At 43.6% G+C, this 22,066-nt stretch overlaps 2 protein-coding genes across 2 annotated transcripts; one reads left to right on the forward strand and one right to left on the reverse strand.

The window, feature by feature from the left end:
- Window positions 1-4,919: 4,919 nt before the first annotated feature.
- LOC109780145 (uncharacterized) lies at window positions 4,920-6,429 on the reverse strand. Its single transcript, XM_073506356.1, has 2 exons — window positions 5,901-6,429; window positions 4,920-5,662 (listed from the first exon to the last, which is right to left on the reverse strand). The coding sequence occupies exons 1-2, from the start codon at window positions 6,427-6,429 to the stop codon at window positions 4,920-4,922; spliced, it is 1,272 nt and encodes a 423-aa protein (XP_073362457.1).
- Window positions 6,430-9,694: 3,265 nt separating this feature from the next.
- Window positions 9,695-13,044, forward strand: LOC109780136 (cytochrome c-type biogenesis CcmH-like mitochondrial protein). Its single transcript, XM_020338717.4, has 3 exons — window positions 9,695-9,930; window positions 10,625-10,756; window positions 12,505-13,044. Exons 1-3 carry the CDS (start codon window positions 9,790-9,792, stop codon window positions 12,688-12,690), a joined length of 459 nt encoding a protein of 152 aa, XP_020194306.1. The 5' UTR covers window positions 9,695-9,789; the 3' UTR covers window positions 12,691-13,044.
- The last annotated feature ends 9,022 nt before the right edge of the window (window positions 13,045-22,066 follow it).

Below are 22,066 nucleotides of genomic sequence, written 5' to 3' on the forward strand. Positions count from 1 at the left end.
ATATACTTACAGCTCTAGTGCATCCGTTGCATGGCAATCCCTACTCACTCACATTGATATCTATTGATGGGCATCTCCATAGCCCGTTGATACGCCTAGTTGATGTGAGACTATCTTCTCTTTTTTTGTCTTCTCCACAACCACCATTCTATTCCACATATAGTGTTATGGCCATGGCTCACGCTCATGTATTGCGTGAAGATTGAAAAAGTTTGAGAACACCAAAAGTATGAAACAATTGCTTGGCTTGTCATCGGGGTTGTGCATGATTTAAGTATTTTGTGTGGTAAAGATAGAGCATAGCCAGACTATATGATTTTGTAGGGATACCTTTCTTTGGCCATGTTATTTTGAAAAGACATGATTGCTTAGTTAGTATGCTTGAAGTATTATTATTTTTTATGTCAATATTAAACTTTTGTCTTGAATCTTTCGGATCTGAATATTCATACCACAATTAAGAAGAATTATATTGAAATTATGCCAAGTAGCATTCCACATCAAAAATTCTGTTTTTATCATTTACCTACTCGAGGACGAGCAGGAATTAAGCTTGGGGATGCTTGATACGTCTCCAACGTATCTATAATTTTTGATTGCTCCATGCTATATTATCTTCTGTTTTGGACATTATTGGGCTTTATTATTCACTTTTATATTATTTTTGGGACTAACCTATTAACCAGAGGCCCAGCCCAGAATTGCTGTTTTTTGCCTATTTCAGAGTTTCGCAGAAAAAGAATATCAAACGGAGTCCAAACGGAATGAAACCTTCGAGAACGTGATTTTCGGAACGAACATGATCCAGGAGACTTGGACCCTACATCAAGCAACCAACAAGGAAGCCACGGGGTAGGGGGCGCCTACCCCCCAGGGCGTGCCCTCCACCCTCGTGGGCCCCCTGTTGCTCCACCGACGTACTCCTTCCTCCTATATATACCTACGTACCCCCAAACGATCAGATACGGAGCCAAAAACCTAATTCCACCACCGCAACCTTCTGTACCCACGGGATCCCATCTTGGGGCCTGTTCCGGAGCTCCGCCGGAGGGGGCATCGGTCACGGAGGGCTTCTACATCAACACCATAGCCCCTCCGATGAAGTGTGAGTAGTTTACCTCAGACCTTCGGGTCCATAGTTATTAGCTAGATGGCTTCTTCTCTCTTTTTGGATCTCAATACAATGTTCTCCCCCTCTCTCGTGGAGATCTATTCGATGTAATCTTCTTTTGCGGTGTGTTTGTTGAGACCGATGAATTGTGGGTTTATGATCAAGTTTATCTATGAACAATATTTGAATCTTCTGAATTCTTTTATGTATGATTGGTTATCTTCGCAAGTCTCTTCGAATTATCAGTTTGGTTTGGCCTACTAGATTGATCTTTCTTGCAATGGGAGAAGTGCTTAGCTTTGGGTTCAATCTTGCGGTGTCCTTTCCCAGTGACAGTAGGGGCAGCAACGCACGTATTGTATTGTTGCCATCGAGGATAACAAGATGGGGTTTTTATCATATTGCATGAATTTATCCCTCTACATCATGTCATCTTGCTTAAGGTGTTACTCTGTTCTTATGAACTTAATACTCTAGATGCATGCTGGATAGCGGTCGATGTGTGGAGTAATAGTAGTAGATGCAGGCAGGAGTCGGTCTACTTGTCTCGGACATGATGCCTATATACATGATCATACCTAGATATTCTCATAACTATGCTCAATTCTGTCAATTTCTCAATAGTAATTTGTTCACCCATCGTAAAATACATATGCTCTTGAGAGAAGCCACTAGTGAAACCTATGGCCCCCGGGTCTATCTTCATCATATTAATCTTCCAACACTTAGTTATTTCCGTTGCTTTTTCCTTTGCTTTTATTTTACTTTGCATCTTTATCATAAAAATACCAAAAATATTATCCTATCATATCTATCAGATCTCACTCTCGTAAGTGACCGTGTAGGGATTGACAACCCCTTATCACGTTGGTTGCGTGGATTTATTTGTTTTGTGTAGGTGCGAGGGACTAGCGTGTAGCCTCCTACTGGATTGATACCTTGGTTCTCAAAAACCGAGGGAAATACTTACGCTACTTTGCTACATCACCCTTTCCTCTTCAAGGGAAAATCAACGCAGTGCTCAAGAGGTAGCAAATGCTGGTAAGCAGTATGGCTATTATCGCCCACACCTCATTGTGTTCTACTCGTGCATATAACATCTACGCATAGACCTGGCTCGGATGCCACTGTTGGGGAACGTAGTATTTCAAAAAATTTACCTACGATTACGCAATATCCATCTAGGAGATGCATAGCAACGGGCGGGGAGAGTGTGTCCGTACCCTCGTAGACCGAAAGCGGAAGCGTTTAACGCGGTTGATGTAGTCGAACGTCTTCGCGATCCAACTGATCCAAGTACCGAACGTACGACACCTCCGCAATCAGCACACGTTCAGCTCGATGACATCCCTCGAACTCTTGATCCAGTTGAGGCCGAGGGAGAGTTCCGTTAGCACGACGGCGTGGCAACGGTGATGATGAAGTTACTGGCACAGGGCTTCGCCTAAGCACTACGACGATATGTCCGAGGTGTGTAACTGTGGAGGGGGCACCGCACATGGCTAAGAGAAGACTTGGTGTGTGTTCTAGTGGTTCCCCCCACATATATATAGGTGGGAGGGGGAGGGAGCAGCAGGAGGCGCGCCCCAAGTAGGAGGAATCCTACTTGGGGCCTAATCCTATTCGGCCTCCCCCCTTTCCATGTTTTCCGGAGGGAGAAGGAAAGAGGAGGGGGAGAGAAGGAAGGGGAGGCCGAATTGCCCTCCTTCCTTTCTCTCCTCTCCCTTTCCTTTCTCCCCCCCCCCCCTATTCGGCCATGTATGGGGCGCACCAGACCACTAGGGGCTGGTCTGTCCCGCCCTAGGCCCAATAAGGCCCATATCTTGGCCGGGGGTACCCGGACCCCCCGAAACACTTCCGGTGTCCAAATACTATCGTCCTATATATGAATCTTTACCTCTCGACCATTTCGAGACTCCTCATCATGTCCGTGATCTCATCCGGGACTCCGAACAACATTCAATCATCAAATCACGTAACTCATACAATATAAAATCGTCATCGAACGTTAAGTGTGCGGACCCTACGGGTTCGAGAACTATGTAGACATGACCGAGACACCTCTCCGGTCAAGAACCAATAGCGGAACCTGGATCCTCATATTGGCTCCCACATATTCTACGAAGATCTTTATCGGTCAAACCACATAACAACATACGTTGTTCCCTTTGTCATCGGTATGTTACTTGCCCGAGATTCGGTCGTCGGCATCATCATACCTAGTTGAATCTCGTTACCGACAAGTCTCTTTACTCGTTCCGTAATGCATCATCCTGCAACTAACTCATTAGTCACATTGCTTGCAAGGCTTATAGTGATGTGCATTACCGAGAGAGCCCAGAGATACCTCTCCGATACACGGAGTGACAAATCCTAATCTCGATCTATGCCAACCCAACAAACACCTTCGGAGACACCTGTAGAGCATCTTTATAATCACCCAGTTACGTTGTGATGTTTGATAGCACACACGGTGTTTCTTCGGTATTCGGGAGTTGCATAATCTCATAGTCAGAGGAACATGTATAAGTAATGAAGAAAGCAATAGCAAGAAAACTTAACGATCATTATGCTAAGCTAACGGATGGGTCTTGTCCATCACATCATTCTCTAATGATGTGATCCCATTCATCAAATGACAACACATGTCTATGGTTAGGAAACTTAACCATCTTTGATTAACGAGCTAGTCAAATAGAGGCATACTAGGGACACTGTGTTTTGTCTATGTATCCACATATGTATCAAGTTTCTGGTTAATACAATTCTAGCATGAATAATAAACATTTATCGTGATATAGATATAAATAACAACTTTATTATTGCCTCTAAGGCATATTTCCTTTAGCCATGGCCGTCACGCGTGGAAGGTATGCGAATGACCGACTGATGTGTGTCGGGACATACGGGCACAACCTTCGACCATGAAGGAGCCATGGCCACCACCGCCATGGCTTCTTCATGGCCGAAGGTTGTGCCCGTATAAGTGGGTTATGTGGGAATGAGAGAACTATATCTCGCTTATAGCGAGAGTGGCGCCCGTTTCGCTTCAGGTTATTCTCCCACAACAGGATACTAGGATACTGGGTTGTCCCAATTCGTTTAATTTTTTATTTGCTACGTTTTCGATGGAAGAAACTCACTCGCGAGTGGTATCTTCGGTCGTTCTACCGATTTTGGCCCAGTTTTCTCCAGGGTTTCTTTTCCTTTTTTTCTTTTTGTTTTTCGGCTTTCTTTTATGTCTTCACTGTTTTTCTCGGTGTTCTGTTTTTCATTTTTTTCACCGGTTTTCTACCTTTCTTTCTCAGTTTTCACTGGTTTTGATATCTTGTAAGGGTTTTTTGGGCTCTTTTGGTTTTCATTTGTTTCCATTGTTTTCTCTGGTTTTCACCATTTCTTTTGTTTTGCAGCGGTCTTATTTCAATTTTCATTGGTTTTTAAAATTGTTTTCCTTTCCTTTTTCCTTCTTTCTATTCAGTTTTATTTGTTAGTTTTTTCACTGTTTTTCTTTTTTTCACAACATGTCTATTTATTATCACACGCAATGTACTTTTTTGTATACATCTGGAGCATATTTTTATACATGTTTAACTTTTTCCAAATACATGTTTTAATGTCCACTTTTTTCATGCACACTATACATTTTTGTATACATCTGAAACATTATTTTTATACACATATACTCCCTCCGTCCCATAATGTAAGACGCTTTTTGACACTAGTGTAGTGTCAAAAAACGTCTTACATTATGGGATAGAGGGAGTAGCATTTTCAAATACATGATTAGCATTTTCTTGAAATAGATATTTTAATGTATATTTTTGGGATTAAGATTGCCACATGGGTCGTGCATCATATGCTTCACGACCATGGCATAGAGCTCTGGATACTTATGCCTGTCCGGGAGCTCTGCAGATATGACGCGGTCATACTGCTCTGGCACCACGAGTTTATAATTTGAATTCATGATCAGCAGGAAGTGTGCATGGGGGAGGCCCCTCTTCTGGAACTCGACGACATACACATGCGCTACCACAACACCAAGGATGTGCTTTTTGAACAACATCTCTTTCATGGTCTCCAGCTTGGCCCTGAACACGCGTGCGACAAGATCTGGTCGGTCCTGGGGTGTCTGGCCAGGAAGCAGCTCATTCAGTATCTCCTCCCAGCTAGGATTGCATGTCATAGTCAAAAAGATGTCAGGCTTCCCAGATGTCTGCACCAGTGCCATGGCGTCCATGTGCCTCCGCTTCATGTCTCGATTGCTTCCTTGATGCGTCCCTGGCAGCACGATCCTCTTCCCAATAGCGCTCGCTCGCATCTCCCCAACCGCGATGCTACCCACAAGGCCTTGGTATAGATCGGCACGTATCTCTCTCTGGTGGTCCCTGATCCACTTTAGCCTACATCCCTCAATCTTGATGAACATGTCGACACCCCACTGCTGAAACAGGCGTGCTCCTTGTAGTATGGGGTTGAATATCATAGGGCGCGTCTGTAGCCGGTAACAGTAGTAGTCCCTGATAGAGACACGCAACCGGCTGTTCCCCTCTGTGGAAAGACGTGAAAGAAGAAGGTTAGGTACCATATGGAAGGATAGAGAACTTTTTCTGGCATATAAGCATACCAACCAGGCGCACCTGAATCGTTATCACGGTTTCCTCTTGGTTGTTGTGCAACCTCCCAAGGGACATTGTGCTTAGGGATATTTGGATGCCAACCAAGCTCCCCCTTGGAAAAAAGAGGGGATACGAGAGCGGGTCATAACAGCCATCTGTGGCATGTATACTATACTTCTCGTTGTTGTCCCCATAGAGTGTAATGCTGCGGTTGAACCTGTTTGCTAGATCGCTTCCCTCGACCCAAATCGCAGCCACCTCGGATGACACGGGTCTATTATATCTTCGTTGGTCTAGCTTCTGGTCAATGTTGAGGTCTATCCGGTACTCCTCGAGGTTTTCCTTGTGGGCACCCAAACTCCTAAACTGTTGGGAGTAGGGGTTTTCCCTGAGGACGTCCACTAACTTCCTGACAACGTGCTGGTCCAATTGCTTGGTGGCCTCCTTGCGATGGCTTAAGCTGGGATCGTCATCGTAGAAGTACAACTGCAGATGTTCAGGGCGAGATCTTGGACCGAACGAGTGCACCCTGTGGTACATAGTGCCATGTGCCCGAAACGTGTACACCCCGGACTTCATGTTTGTGTAGTTGTTGTCTAGGCTGACGCCAAGGGTAGTGAAGGCAAAGTGCCCGTTGAAGAACCGAATGCTCTCCCGGAAATGCCGAGAGTCTGCATCCGCGCTAGACCATAACCTCATCAGCTCTGGGATAGGCTCGGGTTCAGCTAGCTCAATCTCCCCGTTCCGACAGCAGAAGCCGTCAGTCTCGTACTAGAACTTCTTGGCCTTGCAATGCTCGCAGTTTTCCGCGTGCTTCAGGATGTGTGTGCTGTCTAGGATGTTCGAGTAGACATAGTCGAAAGGATCTAGGTCGATAGATCCCGTGTTGGAGGATTCTATGGGCTCATCGAGGTCCGTGCTATCAGTGTCGGATGCTGCAAGCATTGTGGAGATATAACAAGTCACGATGGGATGCACATCATAAACCAATAATATAGAGGGATGAGCAGCGAAAGGCGCCTCGGAGTACCTTCACCGGCAAATAAGTAGTACTCATCATCCATGAGGTCACCAGAGAGTGCATTCTCGTCCATGATGCCGCTAAGGAAGGCCTCCATGTCAGCTGTAACATTGTTGAGCCGGTAAGTAATGGTTTTTATTGTGAGTGCACACCAGGAGGGGAGTAAACATGAGAGGGTTACCATTGGTTCCGATGGTGTACGATGGCATGCTTGATGAAGGGGAGGAAGCCGGTGAAGCAACTCCTGTGGGCGGTGCTTCTGAGCTTGTTGTTGTTCTGTTCACATCTAAGGTACTTGCATCTGGGCCTGAAGGCCTCCGCTTTTTTTGAAAGCTTGCATTACGACGATCTAGCAAAGCTGACTTCTCACCTTCTGGTATGCTTTTCCCGCGCGCTCTTCGTTTTAAGGCACTCCCTTGAATGTTCTTTGTTGTAATACTTTGTTTGTGAGCTCGCTCCCGAGCCCTACGCTGTGCTCTGCTCTCCTGCCTCTGCTCCCGGGCTTGATTCTGCTGGTCGTCTATTTGGTGATCATTGGTTTGCTGCGAGGGATTTATGAGTTCGCTGGGGGCATCATTATCATCCAGGGTACGACTAAGGTACTTGCCTGCACCGTTGTGGAGCCGTTAAATACTGGTTCAATGCACATGGACAGAACAAGTAGAGTAAAGATGGAAGGATTACCGTTTGATTCGAAGTTGTTCCCAGCCTTACTCGCAAACCGGGGGGCAGGGGCAGGAGCTGAAGCTTCGGATTCTCTGAATGCCAACGCATGAGTGCTCGACATCAGGTTGGGTGTAGCTAAGGTACCTGCATCAGGGCGCGGCATTGCGATGGATTCAGCGCAAGGGGTGTTGCGCCTAGCCGCGAGTCTCTTCTTGCGCTGAGCTAACATGTTCTACTTCTCCTTAGGTGATTTGTTTTGCAGACGTGTTCTTCGGCGGGTGTTTGTTTCTTGGTTGTCATGGACTGACATATTTTGGTAGGCCGCCCTTCTAAGGGTGTTACTCTGTTGCTTCTCCTCTTGTGTCATTCGTTGCTTGGCTTCTCTTTGACGGGCAGTCCTCTCCTCCTCTGTCTTTTTTCCTAGCTTCTCTGCGACGTGCATTGATTTCCTCCCTCTGTTCAGGTGTTAATCTATTTCGCCGTGCCATATATTGGTCTCGCCTTTTCTGTTTTCTATCTGATTTAATGATATCATTTGAAGCAATGTGCTTGGGGACAGTGTCTTCAGTGTCGAGTCCAAGTGCTATGTCTGAACCAATATTATGATCAATGCTTCTCTCTGTTCCTCGAAGTGATGCATGGTGATCATAGTAAGTGCCTTCACGAGAATGATTTCCTGAAGAACCATTTTGTTTTAACAAATGTATAAATGCAAACTAAAAAAAAGTTGTGTGTAAGGGCGATACCGATTGATGTTTCCACATGCGGCACTGGCTGAAAGGCCTTGAGATTGCCGGCTATAGGAATCATCATAGGCAGTTGCATGGGCACATTGTCATCATCATCGGAAGACGAAACACTGTAGTTAGTAGTGCCTGTTTGTTCGCGTATGAAAAAACCAGATGGTGGTCGGTGTGTATTGGTGAGTTGTGATCTGGGTGTCCTCTCATATTCGACAACTGATAAGATTAATGTAAGTTAAGTTGTGAAGCTTATTGAATACCTTATGTGCAGACATGTGATTGGCATACACATACCTTTTTTTCCTTTATCATAGAGATGCTCTGTGTCCTGTGACATCTTTCTGTCCTATAGAAGCTTAAATAAACCTGCAGTCTTTTGCATTAAAAAATGATATGAATTGAATTATAAAAATGATATGACCTCTGGTGACTCATTGAACAGGCTTTTTGGACTCACTTGTTCATTTTCATAGACATGTTCTTCGCATATGGTTTTAAAATGATTGTTATATGTTGACGGCTGAAGTTTGTATATTTCAGTTTATAAAGTGCAAGATTTTGTAGAAGTTCAATTTTTTAAAAAGAGGGCTCAGACATGGCAACAAGAATGAAGGTGGAGGGGAAGGAGTGGAGAGAAAGATGTCTGTCTCCACATGGTGCGAAAAAGACATCTGGAATATAAAGGATTTTGGAGGTGAGCTTAAATGAAAGTATTTCCTTCTATCACTATTCCTGTCGCGAGGCATGTTTGTTCCCATGATGTAAAAGTAAACATGGTCTGAGGTTACCTAATCTTATACTGCAATTTCAGAATTTCCTAGATTTTTTTGACAGTTTCAACTCATGTTCTTCGTACTAAAATGAACCTGCAGTCTTTTTGCATTACATAAATGATATGACATACTATAGGACTTTAGCAATATCCTTTACGAAACAGGGCAATATTCTTTACGGAACAGGGTCTCCAATATATGAACTTAACCGTGCGAACAGAACAGGTCGCATAACTCATTAGATTTTGTAACTTTGCGGAATAAGTGCTAATGTAGTTGGAGTAAAAGTTAAAGATGCAATCTGAGTACTAACATTATGAAGTATTGAACAGGAGTCTAGGATGGCAAACCTAGGGCGTGATGGGCGATATCCGTCCTTTGCCGTCGGAGAGGAAGAAGACGGTAGGCGGGCTCAGGAGATGACGCAGAAACAGCCGTGAGCGAGGCGATCAGCAGAGGCTGCAGCTCCCACAGCTCGCGTTTCTGTTTTGGCGGCGTGCGTTCGCGTGTGGATGGAGCTCGTACGCCAGGAAGAAGTTTGATTTTTGGTCGATGGACCTTGTCCTCGTTCGTGGGTGGGGCGATCGTGGGGTCCCATGGACTTGTCGTTCGTGTGTAGAACTGTGGATCTCGTACGTGGGCTGAGTTGGTGTATTTTTTTTTGTTTGCGGACGCTGAGTTGGTGATTTTTCGTACGTGGGCTGAGTTGGTGGGCTGCTGCGTGCGTGTGGCAGTTCGGGCGACGAAGGGAGGGGGATCGATCGAGGTCGAACCATCACGACGTTCGATCCCCCTTTAATAGTAGAGATATACAACTATTTTGTTACAGTTAATACAAATCATATTATCCAGTATCATGGCCACCGAGGAGGATGTTAAGCAGCGGCAGATCGTTGAAGACCGTGCAAGAAATATTAGCCACAATGTCCGGTGCACTGAGTGTGGCAGCCAGTCCATTGAAGATTCACAAGCAGATGTTGCAGTTCTCCTTAGAAGGGTACTTTTCCGTTCTATATACCTCGTAATGATCAGTTGCTTGACCTTCTCCATCCAGTTAGTTGTCAAGCTTTTAGTAGCAGAGATTTTTTATGCCTTTATGTTTTTTCATGCTTCCACAGCATCCAACCTTTGCTTTGCTGATCTCTTGATCTCACCCAAGCCTAACTGTGTTCGAATTAACCATTTGATTAGAAATGGACTAGCTATTATCTCGTTACTCAAAGATGTTCACAGGCACCCAATGGTTTACTGCAAAATAACGTTGAGAAACTAGAATGATGTTTGGTATTATAAATATTTATCTAAAAGAACTCTATCTGTCTATACTTATTTTTGTAATGACAAAGATGATCTTGGAAATGCCACAGCTGGTTTGGTTCTTGGATTATATATTTATGTGTTTTTGACTTGACTGTTTCTAAGACCTTGATAATATTTTTGCCCTAGTATGCCTTTTCAGCTATCTTAAGTTTACATTCCCTATTGGTGCACAGGAACACTGTTGTCTGGTGCACAAGCAATTTATTTGCACCATGCACTATGTATACATGCAATATTTAATCTTGAGTTCTTGACATAAATAAATGCCCTAGTTCTATATGCTTTAAAGGATTGAAATATTATTGCCAGACACGCAGTATGTCATGGAAGCTTCATGGCTCAGGTAATCACATTTGTGTATTTTTTTGCAGCTAATTCGCGATGAAATAAAATCTGGCAAGAGTGATAAGGAGATATACAAAAAAATAGAAGACAACTTTGGAGAAACAGTTCTATATGCCCCTAAATTTGATATTCAAACTGCCACTATATGGTTATCGCCGGTGAGCCTAATTGCAAATTTAACATGCACTACTAGGAAAAGGCCTACTAGTGGCGCACCAGTTTTGCCTACTAATGGCGCACTACTGGTGCGCTACTAGTACCATGCCACTAGTATTTTTTACTAATGGTGCGCCATTAGTATCTGGTAATTTTTTTTTCATTTTTTTCTTAATTTCGGGTCACTATGGCTTAATCTCAAGTCAAATCGCACTAAGTGGTCAAACTTCCCGGAAGGTCACCCATCCTCACACTACTCCAGCCCAAGCACGCTTAACTTCGCAGTTCTATCCAACCCCAGCACCACCTCACTTAACAGCCACTTATTGATATATCTATCATATCAATCCTATTAAACCTTGTTGATGTCTAGGACTTTATTCATATTCATGAGTATGATGAAATTTTGAAAAATATTTCAAACTTCCCTGTCATATTACGAATCATTTTTTGAAAAGAAATTCTAAAAAAAGTTCAAAACCAATATTTTTTTCTGTTACTAGTGGCGCACCTAGCAAACGGTGCGCCACTAGTAAGTTTGAAATTTTTTGAATTTTTTTGCCTCTAGATCTTGAAAGCCCCGTATCTTTTTTTCTGTTAAATTCTTATGTAACTTTTCGAGTAGATGATTTTTCATATATAAAACTTTTTAATCCGAGTTCGTATGCAAAAGTTATGCCCATTTTACAAATTCCAGAGAGATTTTGCAAATAAAGTCGAAATTCATATTTGTAAATTTTTCCAACAACTAGACCACATATCACATGGGAAACTTATTTTCTTTTATTTTTTTGACATTTTCATCATTTTCTTTTATTTTTTTTAAAACTGAAAAGGCGGTCCACAGGGGGGGTGCATTCGGTGGAATGGGCCAAGTTACTAATGGCGCACCGTGGGGGTGGTGCGCCATTAGTAATTCAACTAGTAATGGCGCACCACCCCCACCGTGCGCCATTAGTAGTTTTTCAAAAAAAATTGAAACAAAATTTGTAACAAAATTACTAATGGTGCACCGTGTGAGTGGTGCGCCATTACTAGTTCAACTAGTAATGGCGCACCACTCCCACGGCACGCCATTAGTAGTTTTGAAGAAAAAAAATTACTAATGGCGCACCGTGGGTGTGGTGCGCCATTAGTATTTGCACATTAATGGCGCACCAACACATGGTGCGTCATTAGTATTTAGTAATGGCGCACCACATGTACAGTGCGCCATTAGTGTCCATATTGGCTATAGCTGTTTTTGTAGTAGTGATGATATTCATGCTTTTATTGTACTAGAAGTATTATTACTTGCACTTCTTAGCACATTATTTGTTCGTTTCATGCATGCATTGTGTGCCCTGGTGAACCCATCTATTATCACAAACTTTTGCGTCAAGATGTTGTTCATAAGTAATAGGCAGCACTAACACAAATGTTGATGATTCTCTTTCATAGTTATTGAGTGAATTTGCACCAATGGATGTAAAAATATCTGAATTTCTAAAGAAGCTAATCAATAACTGAGGATCCCAGGTTTCTAGCTGATCCCTTGTTTATCTCAACTTCTGTAGACAGTCAGACAGTGATGCTTATTTGAACTACATTTGTTCGTGCTTAGTAAAATAAAATAAAAATCTGCAACAGAAAATGATACAATTGAATACTTTAAATTGTTTAAGTATCTAATTCCCTGAATTTAAATATTTCATGTACAATTAGGATTCTAGGGTAGGTAGTTCAAAACCTGACACATTAAATTGTGCAGGTCATTGTGGGTGGGGTTGCAGCTGGTGTCTGGGCTTACCAAAAGCATAGGCAAGGGACTAACGTTCACATTATGGCTCTGAACCTTGTCCGATGGGTTCCCCTGACTCCAAGGGACAAGGAGACGATGATTGGTATCCCTACACCGCCTCTGCTAACTAGGAGATGGTGGTGGACTGTCAAGTGATGTTCATGTCCTGCGATACAACATATAGTACTAATTTGCAGTGTTAGCATCATATGGATGACCAGGATGGCTGAATTTGGCGCATTACTTTGGTCTACATCTCACATCCTTGAAGCTTCGACTACGAATGTTTGGTTTAACCAGATGCTTGGGAGGCCTTTCGCAGATGCTGCAGTTCGCATGGAGGTTGTGGGGTATTGGAAGTTTAAAGGACAGCCTACTCTTTAAGTGTAGGGGTAGTTGTTTACTTCCCAGGTGTGCTGTTGAACTGACAAGCATGTATCGCCGCTGCTGATCCTCATGTAACAGAACTTTGTCCCCAGAATAAGCAACTCGCACGACTTCTTATTTCCTTTGACATTCACTCTAACAGATCCTCTGTATGGTTCTCTGTTGATACGTTTCCAACATATCTATAATTTTTTATTGTTCCATGCTATTATATTATCAATCTTGAATGTTTTATATGCATTTATATGCTATTTTATATGATTTTTGGGACTAACCTATAAACCTAGATCCCAGTGCCAGTTTTTGTTTTTCCTTGTTTTTGAGTTTCGCAGGAAAGGAATATCAAACGGAGTCCAATTGACCTGAAACTTTATGACGATTCTTTATGGACCAAAAGAAGCCCACGAAGTACCGTAGATGCACCAGAGGAGTCCCGAGGCCACCACAAGGGTGCCCCCCCCCGACCTTGTGGGCCCCTCGTGGACTCCCCTGACTTGTTCTCGACGCCAACACCTCTTATATATCCCCAAACCTCCAGAAAAGAACCTAGATCGGGAGTTTCGCCGCCGCAAACCTCTGTAGCCACCAAAAACCAATCGGGACCCTATCCCGACACCCTGCCGGAGGGGGAAATCATCACCGATGGCAATCTTCATCATCTCGGCGCTCTCCATGACAAGGAGGGAGTAGTTCACCCTCGGGGCTGAGGGTATGTACCAGTAGCTATGTGTTTGATCTCTCTCTCTCTCTCATGTTCTTGATTCTCTCTTGTAATGGATTGAGTTTTCCCTTTGAAGTTATCTTATCAGATTGAGTCTTTAAGGATTTGAGAACACTTGATGTATGTCTTGCATGTGCTTACCTGTGGTGACAATGGGATATTGACGTGATCTAATTGATGTATGTTTTGCTGATCAACTTGCGGATTCTGTGACCTTGTGAACTTATGCATAGGGGTTGGCACACGTTTTCGTCTTGACTCTCCGTTAGAAACTTTGGGGCACTCTTTGAAGTTCTTTGTGTTGGTTTGAATAGATGAATCTGAGATTGTGTGATGCATATCATATAATCAAACCCGCGGATACTTGTGGTGACATTGGAGTATCTAGGTGACATTAGGGTTTTGGTTGATGTGTGTCTTAAGGTGTTATTTTAGTACGAACTCTAGGGTTGTTTGTGACACTTATAGGAATAGCCCAATAGATCGATCAGAAAGAATAACTTTGAGGTGGTTTCGTACCTACAATGATCTCTTCGTTTATTCCCCGTTATTAGTGACTTTGGAGTGACTCTTTGTTGCACGTTGAGGGATTGTTATATGATCTAATTATGTTATCATTGTTGAGAGAACTTGCACTAGTGAAAGTATGAACCCTATGCCTTGTTTCTAAGCATTGCAATACGTTTTCGCTCACTTTTACCACTTGCTACCTTGCTATTTTTATATTTTCAGATTACAAAAACATATATCTACCATCCATATTGCACTTGTATCACCATCTCTTCGCCGAACTAGTGCACCTATACAATTTACCATTGTATTGGGTGTGTTGGGGACACAACAGACTCTTTGCTATTTGGTTGCAGGGTTGTTTGAGAGAGACCATCTTCATCTTACGCCTCCCACAGATTGATAAACCTTAGGTCATCCACTTGAGGGAAATTTGCTACCTACAAAACTCTGCGCTTGGAGGCCCAACACGAGTCTACAAGAAGAAGGTTGCATAGTAGACATCATTTGTCCCTAAAATTTTCAGACCTTCTAAAACAAGCCTGTCATCCTCTATATTTGTGGATGGGTAGAGGATCCTCTGTATTTTTCAGCTAGTTGAAGCCAAGGACAGTTCCCCAACCGCCTGCACTCCTGCCTTGCTGCTCTGCCACGCCAGAGCCCCTGTGTGCCGACGCCGACCCTCCCTGGCTGTCCTGATGCTCTCGCGTCGCCGGTGTTGCTGACCCTAGCCTGAAACCGTCAGCCTTCCCAAGTAGTCACACCACACCCTCATGCTCCTCCGCAGATGAGGATCGGTTGCCGCTGCGCTTCTTGGTGCCAAGATATCGGAGCTTGGGGACGGTGTAGGGCCGCTCCGAGGGAGGAACTTGTCGAAGGATTCAGGGAGAGGACCAGCACCGCCGAGCACAACAGCAAAGGCAGATGCGATGGTAATACATTACATCTGCAAACTTCCATGGTAAGAATTCAGTACTGTATCTTTTTTTAGTCCCATGAGAATTGTTTGAATAAATATGTAATGGACTGATTTTGCGGTGTTCTGTAGCAGGGCAACCTGAGAAATATTTAGACGCATGAGACAGGGTTTAGTGAAAAGAGTTGTCTCTCTCTCATCTGGAGAAGCAAGTTCAAGGTTAAAATGTGAAGATAGTCAGGATTAATCCTTTATAACACTAAGCTCCCTAATTTTTAAAGAGCCCACAATCAATTGAGGTCTCCAGTTGGAATTGGGTACCCGATTTTGACTGGTCAAGAATTTCACAAGGAGCTCTGCCATTCAATTTTTTTTAATACACTTTTAATACACTATGGTCTAGCCCGCATTCAATTGAGGTCTCCAATTGGAATTGGGTCACCTTATTTTGTTCGGGTCAACAATTTCACTAGGAGCTCTCTCATTCAATTTTTTTAATACACTATCCTACCTAATTTTGGAGCTCTTCCATTCTACTGAGGTATAAAATTTTAATGCCTTGATTTTGACTCGATCAATCCATGATTGTGTCAATGAAATCTCTAATTTCATTAAGCTCATTGATTTTTATGATTCGATTGATGTATTCAATTTGGATTGGATACACGATTGATTGGGCTTCATAGTCAGATCTCTCGATGAATGGTCCCTCTGTAAGTGCCTGGATGTGGGCCTTCGTTGACAAAAAGGAAGTGCCACCTATGACACATTTAGCACCAACATAACACACGCAACAAACAACATAGGTAACTTTCTCATGTATTTGTATTAATTAAAAGATGCCCTCCAGTCACACGGTCAAAAAGACCCACCCAAAAACCATAATAATAAAAATAATGATACACTCACGGACGATTCGCTACAGATTGCTCATATCAAATATCATCCCATCAATCACTTCCCTGATTCTCATTGCTGGGCTAATCTTCCCCTAATCTCCAACCATAAATTGACACATCCATCAGTAATCATAATTTCGTAAAGTCTATTCATTGGTTTAGCATCTCTGCTAAAATTTTAATGCCTTGATTTTGACTCGATCAATCCATGATTGTGTCAATGAAATCTCTAATTTCATTAAGCTGATTAATTTTTATGATTCGATTGATGTATTCAATTTGGATTGGATACACGATTGATTGGGCTTCATAGTCAGATCTCTCGATGAATGGTCCCTCGGTAAGTGCCTGGATGTGGGCCTTCGTTGACAAAAAGGAAGTGCCACCTATGACACATTTAGCACCAACATAACACAAGCAACAAACAACATAGGTAACTTTCTCATGTATTTGTATTAATTAAAAAGACGCCCTCCAGTCACACGGTCAAAAAGACCCACCCAAAAACCATAATAATAAAAATAATGATACACTCACGGACGATTCGCTACAGATTGCTCATATCAAATATCATCCCATCAATCACTTCCCTGATTCTCATTGTTGGGCTAATCTTCCCCTAATCTCCAACCATAAATTGACACATCCATCCGTAATCATAATTTCGTAAAGTCTATTCATTGGTTTAGCATCTCTGCTAAAAAGAACACACTCCATTGCCCCCCCCCCCCCCCCACACACACACACACACGCCAAACCAACTAACACATAAATAATTTTCACAACTTCAAAAAATTACCACGTAAAAATAAAATATGTACAACCCCAAGAACATAAGCGGCGCAGCAAAGCGTGCACTGCCCTTCTAGTGATGAGTAGATCTCACCCTGTGGTGTCCTTGGTTATGCATATGCTTTCATTGGACGGTCAGGATTAATGCTTGCATAAGCCCATCTGTATGTCTCTGTAGGAACTTGATGTCTTGCCAATCTTGTGTACCAATTTCTGTATTTCCACCAAGCCATTCTCAGTTTGGCCATGGCATGGTCTTGATTTCCCGTTGTGACACTATGTTTGCATGACAAGCATTGTATGATTCCCCGCAAAAAAAGAAAAAAAAAGAGGAAAAAAAGAAGAAGATAAGCACTGTTTGATGTACTTTACGGATGTTGTGGAACTACTCGTCTAATTTCATTTTGGGAATAAAAGAGACTGGATTTACATCGAAGGACCTCTGATGATATAAGACACTCAAAATAAGGAAGTTACAACCATGTCATCCTAGTGCCTGCCGTTGCCGCTTCGCTGCCAGAGCCAGGCTGACATTGTATCCTGTGGTCGGGAAGTCATTGTGCTAAGATCGAGCTAGACCACGTCTCGGAGAAGAAGCCATGGTCGAAGCCGTGAACAGATTGAAAATCCTAGTGGCGAACCATATCCTAGATAAAACTTTTGGCATGTTCGCAACAATGGACACTGCTACATCGGTGAAGAAGTACAAGCTGCAGGAGAATAGCCTCGTTGTCATCGCAAAAAAATGGCTGGGGTACATCACCCCCTACCCCCGTTGGTTGTCTAATTTTGTGCCTTTTTTCCTAGCTCAACACGTGACTATCAAATTATCACAAAATATATTTCACATATTATGTTGTATGATTTGTGAGTGTCGTGATGGCTAAATACCAATCCCTGGGACCATTGTGAAGGTAAAATGGATTATATATTCCCAATTAAATAAGGGTTTATTTCAGAAAACTACATGCACCAACCACTCACAGCCACTCAAAATAGATTAAACGGATGTCCGATCTATAGCCATTAGATCTCGATCCAACCATCTACACGAATACCCAAAGTGTTATATATGCCCACCCAAACCCTAATGCGATTAAACACCCAACCCCCACGCCACATTCTCAACCTTTGGCGGCACACTCATCCTATTCCTCTTCTTCCGGCCTTCCTCTCATCGCGACACTGTCACCTTTCATCTTCTCCGGCGAGTTTGTCATTCTCCCCGTCAATGGGTGGCAAGCATGTCGTTTGCCGCTAGAGAGACGCCCGTCCGACGACATCAGTAACCGACTTATCTAGCATACGCCATGAATTGTATGCGCAACTTTTCCGGCATGTGGAGTGCATGTCGTTATGGTGGAGTCCATTTGATTGGCCGCACCGCGGCTTGAAATTCATCAATGGATTTCTCATCTTGGACCGATGGGGAGATAGATGGATCTGGATGATGTCAACATAAGGTAATAAATTTTAGGATATCTGTACAATAGTATATCCTTTGGTCTCATCAACATGATTTTTACAAATATATGTGGCATCAGACTTTGTTTAGTTGAATCGGTCTAAGTATATTTTCTTTTAATCCAGGTTCAGTATGTTTTCTCCTGGTACTAGCAAGTCCTGTCCTTTATAACGTCTCGTGCCTAAGTCTACAATTTAGATGGATTGATGTTTAATGTTATGTTGTTTTTAAGTTTCTGTTTGTGTACACTCTTATCTTTTTTTTCAGAAAAACTTCCAATCTATTCATCTTTAATTATGGCAGTACAACGAACACCAGAAATAAAAATTACATCCAGATCCGTAGACCACCTAGCGACGACTACAAGCACTGACGCGAGCCGAAGACGCGCCGCCGTCATCACCCCTCCATCGCCGGAGTCGGGCACAACTTGTTGTAGTAGACAGTTGGGAAGTCGTCGTGCTAAGGCCCCATAGGACCAGCGCACCAGAACAGCAACCGCCGCTGATGAAGAATAACGTAGGTTGGAAGGATTCAACCCGAAGACACACGAACGTAGACGAACAACGACGAGATCCGAGCAAATCCACCAAAGATAGATCCGCCGGAGACACACCTCCACGCGCCCACCAACGATGCTATATGCACCGCTGGAACGGGGGCTAGGCGGGGAGACCTTTATTCCATCTTCAGGGAGCCGCCGCCGTCTCGCCTTCCTGAGCAGGACATAAACCCTAACAAGACAGAAAAAAACGACTGAAAACGGAGCCCTCCCGCCGGCCCTTGGCAGGATCCACCGCGCCCCCATGGCCCTAGGGCCACCGGAGACGAGGCGGACCTGCGGCGGCACCGGCGAGAGGCAGAAACCCTAGCTTTCTTTCCTGGAGGAGGAGGAGTGACTTGGCCGTGTACACTCTTATCTGTTGTCCAATAGATAAGAATGCATCTCACGAACGTCAACTTCGAAATAGTTCCCAACATTACACATCAATAAAACTAAATTCTAAGTTACGCACAAGACTGTAGATCGACAGAGACATTATTCAAATCAGCGACTTTCCTAGCTTGCACCGATGGCGAGGAAGATGGATCTGGATGTGTCGACACAAGGTAATAAATTTTAAGGTATCTCTACAATAGTTGACACTTTTATCTCATCAACATGTTTTTTACAAATACATGTGCATCGGATTTTGTTTAGTTGAGTAGATCTAAGTATATTTCTTTTTAATCCAGGTTGAGAATGTTTTTCCTTGGCACAAGAAAATCCTTTATTTACTTTATGAAAGCACAAGCAAATCATCGTAAGGTAATAATTATCATGGTATGTTTGCACTAGCAAATCATTTATTTTATCAACATGTTTTTTTGAAAGAATAAGCATGATACATAAGGTTGTTTATTTTTTTATCTAAGCCTACTATGTTTGCTAGTTCAATCTGAGATGGTTCTCTGGTTTTAGTTTGAGCAAGTCATTACCCTCATTTCGAAAACCTAGTTCGAGTGGCAAACATGTTTTTTAGGAAGAGTGCTTAGCATGTTGGATGTATGTGCAATCCTTTCATAGCTCGACTCTCTGTGGTAGCCGGGGCAATGGCACTTGTCATCAGACTAAAGGTCCACATGACTAAAAGCCTAGCCCGCATCCCGCATTGCCTTCCCCTACTTTGGGCTAATTCTTACTATATTTTGTGTCTCGTCACATCTATCTTCAAAAAAAATGTTTCCTAAAAAACTAATTATTTTATTTATTACCCTAAAAATCTATTTATTTATTGGTCGATGATCATATTAATTTTCTACCATCAATAATAATCCTGATATTGCGATGAGATGCAACAAATCCAGGACAGCTAGCTATCGTTTAAACTCAGGGTAGCCAATAAATTTAGTAGTTCTTATCCTTCTTTTGCTTGGACTATATAGGATGCGGTTAATATTTGCGTGTGTGCGTGCTTCAACATATGATATTTTATAGAGATTTTGGGTTAGAAACAAGTATATTTGTTTAGTATGATTCATCGTTTTGTACAATAGACAATTTTGTGTGTGTCTTGGGGGGGGGGGGAGGCTTCTTTGACTAGGGTAAAATAATCGTGAACGTAAATGTGTGCACGGTCGTTTAAAAAAAGGCCAACCTATGTTCATTGGTATAATTTATTCATGACATCTTTCCTGTTTAAGTAGCCAGATCAGAAAGTTACTCCCTCTTCGTCCCATAATGTAAGACCATTCCGACGGTGTAGGCATCCCCGACATCGGTTGTTGCTGCATAATCTTCATTCCGACAGTGAACCCCATAGGTGGTGGCATCGCCATCATCATCATCATCTGCTGCTTAATCATCTCGTACACCCCTCCGTCTGCGTTGGTGCCACCGAACTCAAACCCATAGCCGCCGGCGAGCCCCGGAAGTTGTGGCATTGTCATTATATATCTGCTGCTCATGAAAATTCGCATCCATCCGTCATTCGTGTTGGGCAACCGAGCTCAAACCCATCGCCGCCGACGATCGCCGTCATCATCTCGTCCATCCCGCCGGTGGCGCTGGTACCACCGAGCTCAAGTCCCACTCCACCTACGAACCCTGACATTGGCATCACCGTCACCATTTTCTTCGTCCCTCCATTCATGTTGGTACCATCCAGCTCAAACCCACCGCCGTCGGCGATCACACCAGCGTGAATGGACGGACGGAGAAGATGGTGACAGCGATGCCAACGACAGGGTTGTAGGCGGAGTGGGATTTGAGCTCAGTGGCACCAGCGCCAACGGCGGGATGAAGGAGATGATGACGGCGATTGCCGGTGGAAGTCGGTTTGAGCTCGGTTGCCCCGGCGCGAATGGCGGGATGGAGAAGAACTTTCATGAGCAGCAAATGATAATAGCGATGTCACAGCTTCCGGGGCTCGCCGACGGCTATGGCTTTGAGTTCGGTGGCACCAGCGCAGGGATGTACGAGAAGATTAAGCAGCAAATGATGATGATGAAGATGCTGTTGGCCCAGTCCCGACGTCGAGTACTTCCGACGATGAGATACGACCGACGACGAACGACAACGAAGCGAAGCAATACTGATTTCCAAACTTGGTTCCTGCCCCAAGCTGGCTCGATCTCTCCTGATCGACTATTCCACTGCGCGTACGTAGCTAAACTAGCTAGCTAATCTCGCCGGATACACAATCCACGTACGCACGCAACACAGAGGCTGGCTTGATTGCCAAAGGCTTGTATCGAGCCTTTTCCTTTCTTTATTGCTTCTCCACGGTACAGATTACAGGGGCTATACACACACGTATATATAGTAGTAGGACTACGAAGCTAACCTACTCGGCTAACAATTCTAATCCTACTCGGTGACTGCTACTAGTCCGTCTCGGACAGGGACACCACGTCGTGGTTAATCCCAACAATCACCCCCTAAACACGACGTCGTCATGTCACAGCTCCGACGCCGATCCTTCTTCGTATCTCCAAGAGCTTCTCTCGATCCAAAGCCTTGGTTAGGATGTCTGCCATCTGATCATCGGTGCAAACGTAGTTGACCTTCATCTTAGCTTCTTCCACGCAGTCCTTTATGTAGTGATACACCGTATCAATGTGCTTGCTTCTATCTGCCGCACTGGATCTTCGCGTATAAAACTTTCAGACTTGCTATCAACATTAAGCACCACTTGTTCCGGATCTCGATCCATGAGATCACCGTGTAGCCGCCCTAGCCACACACCTTCACACGCCGCAGTGGCAGCTGCAATATAGTCTATTGCATTAACTGCGGGTGCTTTACTCTTTTTGTTCAGCTCAAGACGAGGTTTCGTTGGAGCGTCAATTGGATTGCAATA

This window comes from Aegilops tauschii, chromosome 1 (genome assembly GCF_002575655.3).
Source record: "Aegilops tauschii subsp. strangulata cultivar AL8/78 chromosome 1, Aet v6.0, whole genome shotgun sequence".
NCBI classification, from domain to species: Eukaryota; Viridiplantae; Streptophyta; class Magnoliopsida; order Poales; family Poaceae; genus Aegilops; species Aegilops tauschii.

What these genes read in the sequence shown, in the direction of transcription:
- LOC109780145 (XM_073506356.1), bottom strand. Translation starts at nt 6,429, where the DNA reads ATGAGGTTATGGTCTAGCGCGGATGCAGACTCTCGGCATTTCCGGGAG. An exon ending in GGACAACAACGAGAAGTATA is followed by an intron (nt 5,663 to 5,900) that starts GTATACATGCCA and finishes GTCTTTCCACAG; the next exon opens with AGGGGAACAGCCGGTTGCGT.
- LOC109780136 (XM_020338717.4), top strand. Translation starts at nt 9,790, where the DNA reads ATGGCCACCGAGGAGGATGTTAAGCAGCGGCAGATCGTTGAAGACCGT. An exon ending in TTGCAGTTCTCCTTAGAAGG is followed by an intron (nt 9,931 to 10,624) that starts GTACTTTTCCGT and finishes ATTTTTTTGCAG; the next exon opens with CTAATTCGCGATGAAATAAA. An exon ending in CCACTATATGGTTATCGCCG is followed by an intron (nt 10,757 to 12,504) that starts GTGAGCCTAATT and finishes TAAATTGTGCAG; the next exon opens with GTCATTGTGGGTGGGGTTGC.